The 15,380-nt window shown below is 44.4% G+C and overlaps 1 protein-coding gene across 1 annotated transcript in view; it reads right to left on the bottom strand.

Moving 5' to 3' along the window:
* Nucleotides 1-15,380, bottom strand: part of gpc5a (glypican 5a) — a 124,906-nt gene that overhangs the window by 87,777 nt on the left and 21,749 nt on the right. Inside the window, exons 3-6 of the mRNA XM_041943657.1 lie at nucleotides 9,950-10,410; nucleotides 9,623-9,856; nucleotides 8,681-8,823; nucleotides 8,415-8,540 (exon numbers count right to left, since the gene is read on the bottom strand). Coding sequence (XP_041799591.1) covers nucleotides 8,415-8,540; nucleotides 8,681-8,823; nucleotides 9,623-9,856; nucleotides 9,950-10,410 — 964 coding nt within the window. The remainder of the gene's footprint in view (nucleotides 1-8,414; nucleotides 8,541-8,680; nucleotides 8,824-9,622; nucleotides 9,857-9,949; nucleotides 10,411-15,380) is intronic.

Raw genomic sequence — 15,380 nt, 5'->3', positions numbered from 1 at the left:
GTCTTTTTTTGAGTAATAAATAATAAAACACCGAACAGCATTAAGGTTGCCCTCCAAAACTGTCAATATTCTAAATGTGAGCTACCTACGCATTCAGAATATTCTCCAGGCTAAAAGTGCATGAAGAAGAAACAAATTGTGCAGGTAATGAATACTTAATGACTACTACATTTTTCACTTTGTGGCGGCAAATGGGAAGCATGTTTAGTTAACAAATGAGTGGAAAATCAAAGGAACAGAAGGTACCACACGCATTGTCAAAAGCCTGCAGCCGTGAGATAAACCAAGACAATGATACAAAGATATGAGAGCCTTTGTTTCCAGCCGCACTCCTGCGAGAGAGAAATTAAGTCTCTTCTGGAGCAGAACTCGACATGGATACGGTCCACATGTAGTCATAAAGTCGATACGAAATAAGGCGTCCTTGATAAGATGGCACACAACTCTAATTCATGTGCAGACATGCTTAGAGCTACAGCGGGAAAGTGTTGAATTCAACATTAGGCACTGAGCTTTTATTCTGTATTCACTCCAACAGTAGGATTGTCTCAATGACAGAGAAAAATACTTCGGGGAATGCAGTACCAGCTCTCCACACACATTACCAAACAAAAAAAGAAATAACAGGAGCTTTATTGTAGATGTCCATTACTGAAATTGCTCTAGTCGATTGTTTACTAGTCTGTAGTGCAGAACTATTCCTGCAAAGAACTGCGAGAAACAGCTTCCCTTATCAAAAGAATATTGCTGTGTCCTTGTGATTCAATCACAAGACGGGACTTTTTCTTGTCAGCATCTCCAATTCTTTAAGTCTTTCATGGCGAAACAAATAGATCCTGCTCACACAGAGGGTTTTCTCGCCAAAGACGTGCTACCTCTGCTCCCTCTTTATGAGCGTTAACTTGACATTTTTTCCGACTCTTTGTTCCCCGTTCTTCAGCGGCCTCTGATTTATATCTGAGGTAAAGAGGAAGAGTGCTCCGCGGGGACCGAGTGTGCGTGCTCGACGCTAGACGGAGGCAGGCTGATATCACACACGAGGGTGAGGGTGTGTGCTCCGACAGCTCATCGGTGGACAATAAGGCCTCGGCTGTTAATGTCCTGCTACCTGGCACACTGCAGGGTCACAATCTGCTCCAGATGCTGGAGGCAGGCGTCCAACTCGTGGCGGCGGAGGGGTGGGGGGAATCGACGCTGGAGAAGCAAAAGGGCGTGGGCTCACTGAAAAATGAATGGGACAAGACAGACACGCACATACGTGCACCACCTGCAACCAGCCAGCTCGGAATTTACCGTCTGCACAGTGGTCTCGCTGGCAGTTACTGTAGCAACATCGGGGATAATATCTCAGCACAAATAAATGAAATCTCTCTTTTCCAGAGAGCCAGATTGAAAATTTATCTGTCCAGAGCAATCATGCATAATTTGAGAGGGGGAAGGGGGGCTGAAGCAGGCTGCACACACACATCCATACGCGCATACAAGAGGGACTTATGAACTCAATTTAGTCAGCCAGACAGAGTTCTTGATTCTGTCACTTGGGATAATCGTCAGGATGTGGTACTCTGACCGAGCCCCTGTGTCTAAACCCAGGCAGGATATAAGGTCATGTTGGAGTGGAACTCTAGCCATGCAGCACCCAGACCTCAAGTGCTCCAGTGGTTTTGTGGTTATCTGCAGTAGCCAGCTGTCGCAACAGAGAGGAGCTCTTCAAGAACGTCCCCTCTCCTCTTCCTCTGCCTCTCATCTTTCCCTCCTTTCTGTCTCTCTCGCTCTCTCTCTCTCTCTCAATCAAAGCTATCCAATCAGCCCACCCATCTCTCTCCTTCTCTCTTTTGTTTAAGATGTTTAGGATGTGTGAATTCAAAAGATTAAGACCTAGAATGAGTCAAAACAAAACTATTATGGTTGGTGTTGGGAGCCTGAGTCCTATGACAGGACATGAAATTACCCAGTTGGTTCCCGGGCAGGAAAAGAGAAAAACCTCAGCTATATTTGTATTCAACTTTAGGAACTGGTGGTAGCCTTTGAGCTACTGGGGATTCTATACCACATTTATTTCAAGCTGTTTTTTTTTCTTTGGGATGAAGGGAAACAACTCTCTTACTTTCTCGCATGAGAGTGACTAAGAGGACAGCTATGCATAATATATTTGACAGTGCATGTTTAAAAGGTTACTCCTTTCCGTTCAAAATTAGGTCAGTTCATCACTGCAAACGAATGCCTGAGGAGGCGGTGAGACTTGATGTTCTGCAGAGTGTCTGTTTATCGCTTCTCTGTCTGTCACTGTCAGGGACAACATGGATAAGAACCACCACTCCACGGCATACATCACCAAAACTGATGCCGGGGAGCAGTGGAGGGATCAGCAAGCTGGCATGTTTCTGGGCTCTGTGTGTGTGTGTGTGTGTGTGAGTGTGTGTGTGTGTAATCCAAAGTGCAGGGCTCCACCTGCTGGTCAAAAAGGGCGACAACAGCACTAAAACAGGCCTGAAGGACAAACATTTGGATTTATTACTGCAATGACCACAGTCATTGCACTGGATGGGACGCCATAGCTTTGCCAGCAGGTTTATTAATGGAGCGAGAGTGGGCCTTTATATGTGCACTGAACAAAAATAACCAGCTGTGATCCTGTGTTGATTTGAGGCAGTAAATGGCGAGTTTTATTTTATTTTATTTTTATTCTGATCTTATTAAAACTCAATATATAGAAGAAAAAAAAATGAAGTGGTTGTTCCTTTGCCATAACCTGGGTTTACACATTTGATGAAGGTGACAAATAGAAATAACAACAAAGCTTTGTTATAGCACTAAATAAGGAAACATTTCATGTTTTTATATGAGCTACAAATCACAATAATGTTGCTGATTAGAACACAAAATGTGTAATAATGTTAATAACAGAATTTCAGATGCACTTATTTGGGACTTGGGAGGTTTGTGCTGTGTAAATAGTAATGCCACAGATACAAAGTATAGCTGTGTTATCTGAGCCCTCAAACAGATGTAATGCATCTTTCTGGAGCAGACTTCTGAAGCATTTGATTCAAAATCACATTTGCTCTACAATAACAAAAACTCATGGAGCATCATTTGATTAAACAATATCAAGTTTGTTTGTTTGGGAGCCCATACAGAACATTAGAGTTAACGGCCGTTGCTTCATTTTAAGGGGTCACAAGCCGAAAGAGTGGAGTGGAGCTACATTTTATCATTCAACACGTGCTGTCCCCTGATGGGAACACCATGTGGATTTTGCAGCGAGACTCACGCAACCCTCAAATGAAGAAGTGTGCTCCCCGAGCAGGCTGGGATAACCTAAGCTCTTGATGCTTCTTCAGTGGATTCCTATTAGAAGAGCTTAAAAGCTGTCATTTCAGTTAAGCCAAGGCAAATCACCTGAGCTTCACGTCTAGCTGGGCGGACGGAAGAGAGAATGAGACAAATGGCGAACTCGGCAAATGACGGAACCGTCGCACGAGGAGCAGAAGAGACCAGAGTGAAACAGACAGCGGCGTAGACGTTGACAGAATCCATCCTTTCCTCTGCCAACTGGCCACACATTGAGGAGAGGCCAGCACTGCGACTCTTATTACCATGTGATTAACCTCTTCAGGATTAACCGGGCAGCAAAGAGACACGGGAGAGGTCAGAGGTCGATGCTCAGACAGCCACTCCAGGATGAAGGGTGGCCTTCTACACGAGAGGCCACCCTCATATCCGCCCGCCTGTCTTCAAGCATCTCCTCGACACATACTGTAGCATTCAACCCGCAGTACTCATCCCTCCGTGTTAAATTTCAACAGCATGCAAGGTCAGCTGCCTTATTATCGTAAACCTAAAAAAAAATGTTGTACTCAATTAGAAAAAGGCTCTTTGAAAATATAAACACACCACAAAACACCTGGTGTGTGTTGGCAGCCATGAGACAGACTGCTGGTGGGGATAAATTAAAGTCAGACTCCACCTCAGGAGGTAATCATGAATAAAACATCACGCTTTCGTACTTGTTGAGGCTGTAGCTTTTTAACATTTGCTATAACTCCTGGTTGTTGTGCCCCATTGGCAGGGAGGAGTGGGAAAAGATGATTTCTTTATATTAAAACACAATCCAAAATAGATTTTCTACCTCGCACACACTCACACATCCGTCTGAAGATCAGGTGTCAAACTGAATTAAAAGGTAAATGTGTGCCAAATGAAAAGGAATGAGGATCCCTGTAATCTCTCCACTCATGCAATTTTGTCTTTTTCAAGCTGTTACGCCGACAATGAAACATGGTGGCTGGTGTGTGTGTGTGTGTGTGTGTGTGTGTGTGTGTGTGTGTGTGTGTGTGTGTGTTCTTATAAAGAGGGGGCAGCTCATGGCAACCTGCCATTCCTTCAGTGTGTGTGTATCCATGACAGATGGAGAAGGCATGTGGGAATGTTTTAACCTTTCTGCCCAGACGGGGCCAATGTCTCCAACCAAAGCAGATCACCATCACTTCTACAGTTTGAGGGAGGGCTCGCTGTTTGGTTTTTTCTCCCTTGCTGTCAAGTGACATAAATCACAAGAACTTTTTACTCATTCTTGAAGTGTGACGAATGTTAGCGCACAACAATCCCCCCCAAACCTTCATACCACTATCTGGCCGGGTATGAATTAAAATTTGAACTTATTTGAAGACCTCACTCCAACCTCACCAACACATTTTCAGACAATTATTTCTATTTTAAAGTGTCTATAATCAATATTTGCATATTCACAGAGGGATCACATGAGTGCTCATTTGTGAAAGGGGCTGCTCGTAAAGACAAACCCACAGAGAAACCTCTGCATTTCCCCTCAGGTCGACAAAGCTTTTTAGCATCTTTAAGCTAATTGATTTTGTGGCCTGCAACTTCAATGTCTTTGTTCACTCTCATCAGTGTTGTTTTTAGCCACAGCGGGCAGCATAAAAAGCTCCGAATACCCACTGTGCACTACCTGCTCAGCACCAAACGGCTGGCGAACACAGTGGAGCATCGAGCAGCTAAAGAGATGGCTGATTCCCCCTAAAACCAAACAAACAAACAAACAAAAACCAAAGATGATAATTGTCATTGCGTTAATGGCTGCTTTGCTGTTGGTTTGTTATCTAAACACAAGCAGCCATGCATCTTTATCTCTCCTAAATTGGCAAAATGTAGCTTTAAAACAGCAAATAAGTAAGTATGCAGCTCTCACAAGGCACTAGATACCAACTTTTGGCACTTAACAGACACATTTCTGATCAACACTGTATGGAGGTGTCACATCCAGCCTCACTATGCACAAATCTTGTTATGGCATCCTGGAGCAACACAGCAGAAATATCTGATGTGATTTGTTCTGCAGGTATTGTGAATTGAATCTTGTTTTTTTTTCTGTTATTTAGCATATCATTCTGTATGCTGGCTGGGAGCACAGTAACACCTCAGCGGCCTGCACACCGCTCCAATGCGGAGACTCACTGTGGGATCATTTCGGGTGAAATTATCTCTCACAAAAGATGACAAAACTGTTAATAACCCCTAAAACCAATCAGAAAATTTCATGTCCAGTCTCTCTGATCTTTCCTCCCAGTGTGAGTGTGTAAGTGAGGGACTAAACCAGGAGATGGAGAGAGACAAACAGAGAGACAGAATGTGTTTATCAAATCTCCCCTGAAGCGAGACCCCGTCATCTACATTCACAAAGACATTGAGATGAAAGCTGCTTGTGTTCTTCCTCTACGATCTTATCGGATTGTTCTTTATCTTTTTGTTTACCGGGGGACCCAGATGGGGACGCGCATTAAATCTCCCTCAAATCTGCGGCTCCTGTGTCATGTTTTTTTGCGCTCGTCCAAGTTTATTAAATAAGACAAAGCTCTGGAGCCAGTCACTACTTCCTTAAATCTGCGTCAGCACGCACAAAGAGCTGTTATAAAAGCCATCCGCACACATTCAAATGTGCTTTTCACACACACGCACGCACGCGCACAGAGCAACTGAACCAATCGTTTAAGGTCTCTGAGGCCTCGATAAGCTTCTGTAAATCAGCCACCATCCGGCAGCGTGTTTTATTCCCCTCTCTCTCAGTGGATGTTGGGTTATGACCCGTAGGCAGGAGGTTATTTATTGCTTCTGTCTCAGCTTGTGTTGACTCCCAGCCACTCATCTATGGTTCTAGGCTAATAGAAAGCAGCACAGGGCTGTAGATCTGCAGGAAGCCTGCTCAGCTGCAGGGTCTCGGCTCGATAGTCTCCTCAGACGCGCGTCTCCCCAGAAACTTAATGTCTCTCAATTCCTCAGCTTTCCTCCTCTATTTTTTTTTAATAATGGCCGAATCAAAATGAAAGCCTGCGAGGGAACCTGAGGTGAATGAGTCCCTATCAATAAGCGTGAATGAGGAAAAGAGGAAGGAGGGTTAAAGAGGTGAGAGAGGCCCCACAGACCATAAACATTTCCTAGAGGCTGCTGGTGGAGATGATAGACATTGTGCAGCCTGCTGGCCTGCTTCTTTCTCCAGCACATGGGAAACATCTCTATTGTCAGACATGGCTGCCTCCTTTGTAATGGAAACTTGAGGTTTTATGCTGGAAAATAACAACAGATGAAACGAGTAAATTGACAATACCAGAATAAAACCTAACCTTGACACTCAGAGATGCTAAGAAGGCTGTGAAAGAGCCTCTCTCCCTCACCATCCCACCCCTCTCAGTCTTTCTTACCTTCACACAGCTGCTGTGAAACAATCTCAACTAGGCTGTCATCCTTTACAATGGACCGTCTAACCCAAACTGGCAACTCCAACCTCACCGCAGTTTGAAAAACGGGCCCGCTTGCCATTTCTACAGCGCTGACAGCAGCTGACAGTTAAGAGGAACAACCACAGACTGAGAATATATGAAGGGGTCCTTGAGTGATGACAGCGCGGGTAAGATGGAGAGCTGTGATGTAATGGAGACAAGGCCGCTGACTGATACTATGAAAGAGGCCAGTTTGTCTGCTCCAGTTCATAACCATTCATATCCGAGATCTATGTCTGTGAGCACTAACAGTTAATAGAATAATTCTACGTCGGTGTCAGCTTGTTTGTGTGACCAGGATACTGTATATACACTATATGAGTGTGTGTGTGTGTGTGTGTGTGTGTGTGTAAGACAATGGTGCATAAATTGTCTCCTCATGCCAGGGTCATGCAGTGAGAAAACCTGTAACTTCCTGCAAACTAAAGCCCTTTTTTAAGGAGGACAGGACACTGGTGGCTTCATCACAAAGGAGAGAGACTGGTTTCTCACATAGGATGGATTTTCAAACTTCTTTTGCCGTTGAACACCTAGTTAATGACCACCACGAGCAGGAGGGACACTCAGCTCCACTTCTCACAGTGAATCCACTTCTCCTGGATATGTTTTCACATCATTTAACTTCACCAGAGAGCGAATTTCTGCTGCCTGCTTCATAATACCCACCACTGCACGAGCATGACTGGAGCATGAATGAGCACTGGACGTATACCCCGTTTGTGTTTTTATACATCGATCTGATCTGAGCAGAGTCTCCTCAACAGCTCAGATAATACATTTATTAGAGCGATCTTTGGCAGTACAAGAGGTGTATCTCTTTCCCTCTCTGTGCATGTTTAACCATCTGCTGCTGCAGCTTCTACTTTAATCTGGCAGCATTCAACTCAGACCTGTGTCGAGTCAAAAGCGGTACAGGATTGTTCAAAGGTGCTCTGCCGAGGTTAGTTTTTCCCTCTTGTTAGCTAGTTTAAACGCTTGTCTGTGTGGGAGGTTTTCTAGACATTAAAGTTCCAGGTAAGTCTGGATCCAAAGAACCAGGGTTTAGTTATGGCGAACCACAAACCAGATCTCTGCCATATCAACCTTTGTTTAACAGCAAACTAATCAAAACTAAAAAAAAAAATCGAACAGAGATGGAGACTTAATTCCACATCCTAATACAACCCTGATTCCAAAAAGAACTTAGGACGCAATCATTTGTAAAAGAACTGTGTGTACTGGTATTACAAAGTGTTTCTTGTTCCTCCTCCTAGTGGCGTGTACAAGCTGCGTATTGGACCACGACTGACTTCCAGACTAGTTGTAATGTCAGAAAATCACGCTCCTACATACACGTCCTCAACTCAGATTCAAGGCCAGCACTGAGAAACTTTCCTCCTTCAGCAGATGAATGCTAAAAAACGCTTTCTAGTATCAAACTCTGCACCTATGCCCCTCTGCACGGTGAAGGTCAAACATCCACAAGTGACAGCAAGCAAAATATTTTGAACGAAGGGAAGTGAAAGGATGGATCGTGCGCTTTGGTGTTTGCGAGTCATTTCAGGAACTGCACATGCAAAACAAAAGATCATCTCTACTCCATCACCCATCTGTATTATTGACCTCTTTAAAACAAACCTTTTTACAATGTTGGTTCCATTCCAGCAGGACAGGCCGTCACCAGAGGCCAGCTCACTCACACACAGCTGATCCGCCAGGCCACCGTAGTATGTACGGTACAGACGTAGACTGTTCAGAAAGTCCCTGGAAAAGAGGGACATGCAGTCAAACAGAGAATCAACTTTTAGCAAAGCATTCTACATATTAACTGCAGATTTAATGAACTAAAGTCAGAAAATGACATTTCTTTCCGTGCACACATCTGTCATATTTCACCGACTCACCTTCTCCTGACAGCGAGCGAGTCCCCTGATGCTCTGACAACAGCTTTAAGAGGGATGGATTCTCTGCTGCTGCTGCTGCTGCTGTGCTGGATGCTGACCGACTGTGCAGGCTTCCTGCTTGGCAGGCCACACAGTTTGTGCACCTATTACCCAGTGAGACAGACACAAATTTAAGTCTAAACACTAAGAGAGAAACATGCATTTCAAATCTTGTTAAACTGTACTGGTACATGACAAATAAGCCTTATTTTAGATGTCTGACTGACAGCTGTTTATACTAAAGCCATTAGTGCAGCCAAGCCTGTCATCTCCCATTTCGGAATGTAGTGCATGTACAGCCCACCAAGCAGCAGTGGCACTGGATAGCCACTAGATGGAGCTGTGGTGTCTCCATCAGAACAGGAAAGACTGTAGCTCAGGCACTTCCTGAGGAATTCATTTCATAACAAATAACATCATTGTAGACAGAAAATTACATCTTAATACTTTATGGTTGGAGATTATAAATGACTTTTATGTTTTATTGATAAAGACTTCCTAGTATGAGTAAATGACTCCAAGAGTGGCTGCTGACACACGCAGTTAAACCATTAAGGTTCTGACGCCTTGGAAGCTGCCCACATGGATGTATTTCTGGAGAGTTACAGCCTGCTCTGGTCTGACTAACCAGTTTTGTGCGGTGTGAGCAATTGCAAGCAATCTATCAACCGTCTCCACACCAAATACCTATCCGACCTGCAGCCAACAGCTGGAATAGCAGTGGAATTCAGAATAAAAACCTCTGCGGGACTCGCTGAGAGGGTAAATTGGAAGAGGGCAGATGAAGGATAAAGCATTTCAGATTTACTGGTGATACTGGTTTCCACCTCCCACACAGCTCCCGTACAGTTACAAGCCTACCACCCTAAAGAATACTAAATCTCTCCTCAAACGTGACCTGACCTGTGCTGAGAGGCGGGGTCCATTTTTCTGAGCATGTCCGACAGCATCGTGCAGCAGCGTGTGAACTCCCAGGAGCACTTGCTCAAAATCCTGAGGTCCGTGCATCCGTGCCGACAGGCCCTCGAGCGAGCGAACGAACTCCCTCCAGTGGGCGTCGATCTCCGCCATGCTCGCCAAACAGCCCCGCATCACGTTGAGGCAGTAGCCCATGCAGGGCTTGGACTGGGTGAAGCCCTGTGAGGCAAATTGGTGATCAGAACAGTGATGCTGGAAAAGCCTTTCATTCATTCAGATCAATAAACTCGCTTCGGAGACATGCATCCATACCTGGCAGTGCGGACAGTAATGCATCTTGAGCAGGGCCCGTCTGCACTCGCGGCTCAGCTGTAAGTGGTCTGTGGTATTGATGACCTCGATGCCGAGGTGCAGCGCCTGAAGTAGAAGCTTCCCGGAGACCCCCGAGCGAGCGATTTGATCAGCCAGGAGGCCAGGCGCCCCACCAAACGGCCTCACTTCACGGCTGGAAGACCTCACGCACTCCGCGTAGCCCTGCGAAATGTCGCTGAGGCCTGGGTTGATGAGGTGATTGTAGACCAGCGGGAAGAGGGCGTCGAAGAATCGCTGCACTAAGTCATCAACGTTAAACTCAGACCCGAGCAGGAAGAGGCCGATATCGGTGAAGAGTTCCCGCACAGGGCCCACAGCCTGATCAGCCATGTTGCCGTACGACTCCTTGAGGACGACGTTAGTGTGATTCTCCGCCTGCCTCATCAGGACATCAAAGGTGTCTGCGGGAAGGACAGCAGGAGAGACAAAGAGAGAGGAATAAAGACAGAAACACAAAAGATGAGAGAGGGGTTGCAGCACATTTCAACACATGCTCATCTTGATCTTTCTTAAAAGTTAAGTTGGCCTTGTTGCCTGATGAGAGGAAGAAGACTGAAGGGCAGTATACAACACGGTGGCCTTACAGAGCGTCAGGGAAGCCATTTTTTCTCTAATCAAAAGCTGAGCTGACAAGACAAATGGACAAGAAAGTGGTTAAAACACATCAGTGTGAAAGCCGTGGTGATATAATACGAGCAGAGCCACAGTAGGCTATATATAGTGTTTTAATAAACCAACCACTTCCAGCAAAGCAGCATGAGTGGTGTCAGTGCAAGGAGAGAGAGACTCCTTATGCCATGGGAGTTCTAGGAGTGAGAAGAAGTGAATAAAACAGAGCTGGGAGAGAGGCGGAGAAACATGCCTGGAGAAAGGCGGAGGCAAAGCGGCTGAAATGAGGGAGGAGAAAGGTTAAGAGAGACGGGGGAGATTGAGAATATACTATTCTCCATACACCTTCCAAATGAGCTCCTTTGAATAACCAATTATACTAATGTCCATCCCATTTGCATAAAACACTCATGCACTTGGCATCATGTCTGCCTCCGTGCTTTAGAAGGCTGAGAAGCTCGCGTTCAGCCTAAAAACATGTACTCGCTATCCTCAGCGCATGATTTTCCCACTCATGAATTTTTTATCACCATGAAAGCAAATGTCAAGCAAATCCTGCGAAGCTCCACTCCAGAAAATATTTCTGTCTGACGGAGGCTAATGCTCGGGCCGCTGCATCAGGAGGCTGAAGCAGATCCACCGTTGCTCTTTTGTCTGTCACAGCAGTGCACCCGGCGCTGTGAGCAGCATTTAGCTTTGCTTACGAGTGTGTTTCCACGTGTCTGTTACAGGAGCGGTTATTTGGGAAAGTGCACAGATAACGTGGGATTATGGCGTCCAGCAGTGGCGCGAGGGGAAAAAAACGTCCGGCTGTGCCAAAAACACATTTGAGGACAGAAATAAAAGCTGGTTTCCACTCAGTTCTGTTCGACATGTAAAGTGAAGCACAGTCAAAGAAAGAGTTCGACATTTTGGGAAAGTTTAAATATAAAGCTGGAGCTTGGAGATAGTTAGCTTAGCTTAATTTAGCCAGGAGCAGTGACTTCTCAGAGTCTCTGCTGGATGCCTGAAAAGTTTCAAGTTCAGTATTATCTTATGCACAACAAACACAGTGAAGCTGGCAATGAAAGTCTCAACTCTCATTGCCATAGAAATATAGAAATATGTTGTAAAAACTATAAAAAAAAATAAAGTAAAAGTAAAAATTACGGTTAAAGTAAAAGTGAAAATTGAAGACAAAAGACAAAAAAAGTGCAGAAGTGAAAATATAGGACTGTAATATATATTACCAATACAATATTAACAACAATAATAATAATAATAACAAGCTGTATATATTTCGTAATAAACATATATAAACAAAGCTGTAAACAGGTAGTTACCAGTAAGTAATAGCAGTAATAGTCATATAAAAGGTGAAGGGATGACAAGACTGTTGGAAGTCCCTGTGCACTGCAAAGAAACAGTCTGACACATGAACTCCAGCAAAACCACTTTTTTATGTTTTATGGAATAAACAAGTATAGTATAATGCATCTGCTATCCCTGCTTCCAGTCTGTTGCTAAGCTAAGCTAAACATCTCCTGGCTCCAACTTAATGCTTAACAGACAGATATGAAAGCGAAAGTGACAAACTATTGGAGCTGCACCGTTGTCAGGATTAAGAAACAGCATTTCAGCTCATGATCCATTTAATAAGGCCATTATCAGCAAAGATACCAATCCAGTGAATCAGATGGTGCACCCTTACACCTGTACAGGTATCATCAGATTGGTTTGGAGTAAAAATGGCAAATGGTCAAATTAACGGCTGTTAAGCATGAAAATCTTAAGTGTGATACCAAGACATTTTAAAACAACCTATATCATGTTTCATTAATTACTTTGTTTTTTAAATTAATCTAATTAGGTTTTTAGAACAGTATTTCACATTGCAGTGTGATCTCCCTGAAACATGATAGAAGAATCTGATGAGCGAGCTCTACATATTTCGCCAGACAAGAAGGAATAACCTCGGCACAAATGCTTCACCAGCTCGCCACTTATCCCTTTATTTTTCCAGTTTTTGTCTCAGCTAATACCTGAGCCATGGCCATTCTCACATCATGTGCTTGTCATGAGTTGTGAGCCAATAGTCGGGGTGAAGGCCCGGAGCTGAGAGCCTGGGGGGGTGGGGGGCAACCAGTGTGATGAGGGCTTAGAGGGTCGAGCGCTGTACAATATGCACCGACGTAGAAAGATTGACCGAAAGCCCCCTGGAGAGGGCGACTGAGAGGGGGAACAGAGAGGGGTCTGGCTTGCCTTCGGGCGCGCAGTCTGAAGCAGGCGGCATTAAACCCGGAGGCGGCAGGATCTGAATCCGGTGGCAGGTCTTCAACGATCCCACGTGAATGTGACGGGTCTAACAAGACTCAAAGACGCGTGGATGAGAAAAGAAGCTGCGCCTCCTACACAGCAAGCACTGCGGTCAGCGAGCGGCATGAAAAACACAGAGAGAATGTGTAAAGAATGGCAAAGACAAGAGCGGCAGCTGTGAAAGGGCAGACGCAGCGTCTGTGTGAACAAGTGAGACAGAAAACAGGCACACAGACGAGCGGAGAGAGAGTACAGTTAGAGATTATTACAGCCGTCGGGTCTATGAAGCAGAGCAGGCAGTTATGAAGGGTCCCACAGGGATTACAGCACGTGCTTTTTTTTTTGGGGGGGGGGGTCCAAAGTAGATTTTGGAGCTAATGAATCCCACCTGTCAAATCATATAACAAATATCTGGGCAGTAAACAAATTTGTGCATTCTTGTGCTTCCTAGGACGCAAATCATGTCACTTTGCAACCTCCAAAAAGACAAACTTAAAAAGGCATGGATAATGAGCTGATCAGTAATTCTGCTGTCTAAACAAGTCTGCCGTATTAGGGGAACACCCACAAAGAAGCTGCTAGCAGTCAAGGCAGCTTTTAATGCCATTATTTTTCACCAAAGAGAGAGTGCGACGCAGCGTCTCTCACTCGGGAGGCCTGGACCAGCGGCCAGGCCTCCGGGTGAGCCTGAGGACAGAAATAACACACGGAGAGGATAAAAAAAAAGAGGGGTAAAACGAGAAAGATCAATGTAGTGGAGTTAAAAGGAGGAGGATGAGAGGAAGGTGTGTTTTTTTTCTTTTTGAGGCCGAAATGTTCAAGCCTATCTGGCGCTCTGAAAGGAGCCGATAATGTTTCTTTAAAGCTGTAAATAACAGTCCGAGTTATTTGGATCAAACGACATGTTACAGGAAATTGGTCGCTTTTAGTGACAAACCCTCACCTGACTGAAAGACTCTAAAATCCTTCACTTTAGTGTCTTTCAGCTCATCGTTTTGATTGTATTGTATTGCACCTTTAATGTTTTGGTTCACGCTCATTTCTCTCATCAACTTTGCCTTTTCGAGCAGCTTTTTTTAGCTAAAAAGCTTTGATAAACTCACTGTATGCTACCTGCTAAGCACCAAACAGCAGACAAACACACTTAGCAACTAGCTGGTGAACATAGCGGAGCATTTAGCGGCCGAAGAGCCAGATATCTCAGTTAGAAGATGGTTGAGACCAAAAATGGAACTGAAAGGAGACTGAATGTTGGACTTGCATTCATAAGGTGGACACAAACATGACTCCAAATGAATGCTAGTTCTAATCTGTGTCTGCTGCTTGTGTGAATAAGTAGCCGTGTCCTACCAAGTTCACCATATCAGCTTTATCCACCATTATTTACATGGTCTTTACATTTTTTATAATAATCTATTCCTTATATTTATACAGGATCATTCTGCAGACTTTTGAGAGGACCTCTGGGTGTGTTTCCGTCTGTTAAAAACAGTCCTAATGAGGATGCCACAATGTGCCTGTTTCCCCCGTGTGTGTTCTGGGTGTCAATGACCCGGCTGATAAGAGGAGAGCAGACATGTTTGCACTACTGGCGGCAGGAGGAACATTGAGAAGAGGCTGAGCCGGCATGATAGAAAACACTCTCATACTGTGGAGTGGCTTCTTACTGAGGGTCTGGTCTGCTTCAGTGAACTAGCAGCTGGACACATGGCGGGTATCACACTTAGCGCGAGGTGAAGAGTTGAAGCGGTGGAGAGTGTGTGCATGTGTGTGTGTGTGTGTATTTGATAACGTTTCCTAACTAAATATCTGGAATTTTTATTTAGCTTGTTTATTTTTTGTGCTGCTGTTTCACACGGCGAAGACAAAGAACAATAAAAAACGCATAAAGAAAAGACTGTTCGACACAACATTCTGCATATACGAGGGAAGAAAAAAATCCATCTATTTTCGGAAGTGAATACATCATAAGAGGCATACAGAATTTGACAGAAAACAGAAAATGTACACAAAGGCTGATTACACAGAATTTCAAGGGGTGAGATAAGAGATAACGGTTCCACTTTTGATTCAGAAGATTAAAATCCCTGCATAAATGCCTAAACTGCAAAAAGAAGGGAGTATTTCTAATGTGATATGGGATTTTATTCCATACTTTAGCATATGAACAGAAGAAAAGATCTTAAACCAATTAGCATGCATGTAGGATTTAGCTTCACACTTTGGAAACATATCAGCTTATTCTACTTTGATGCTGGGAACATATAACCGGTTTGGATGGTATCCATGTCTGACAAATGTTGCAGAAATTATGGAAATAATGCAGAACTTTATATCTTCTGCATCATTTAGAGCCATTACAACATGCCACCCATCAACCTGCATAGGTTTCTCCCTTGCCGGCTGGCATGTTACATGAACATGATATATGAACAATTAATGCTTGAAAGCTTGAGTATTGCTGGCC

This window comes from Chelmon rostratus, chromosome 1 (genome assembly GCF_017976325.1).
Source record: "Chelmon rostratus isolate fCheRos1 chromosome 1, fCheRos1.pri, whole genome shotgun sequence".
Lineage (NCBI taxonomy): Eukaryota > Metazoa > Chordata > Actinopteri > Chaetodontiformes > Chaetodontidae > Chelmon > Chelmon rostratus.
This window is presented reverse-complemented; position numbering and strand designations above follow the sequence as displayed.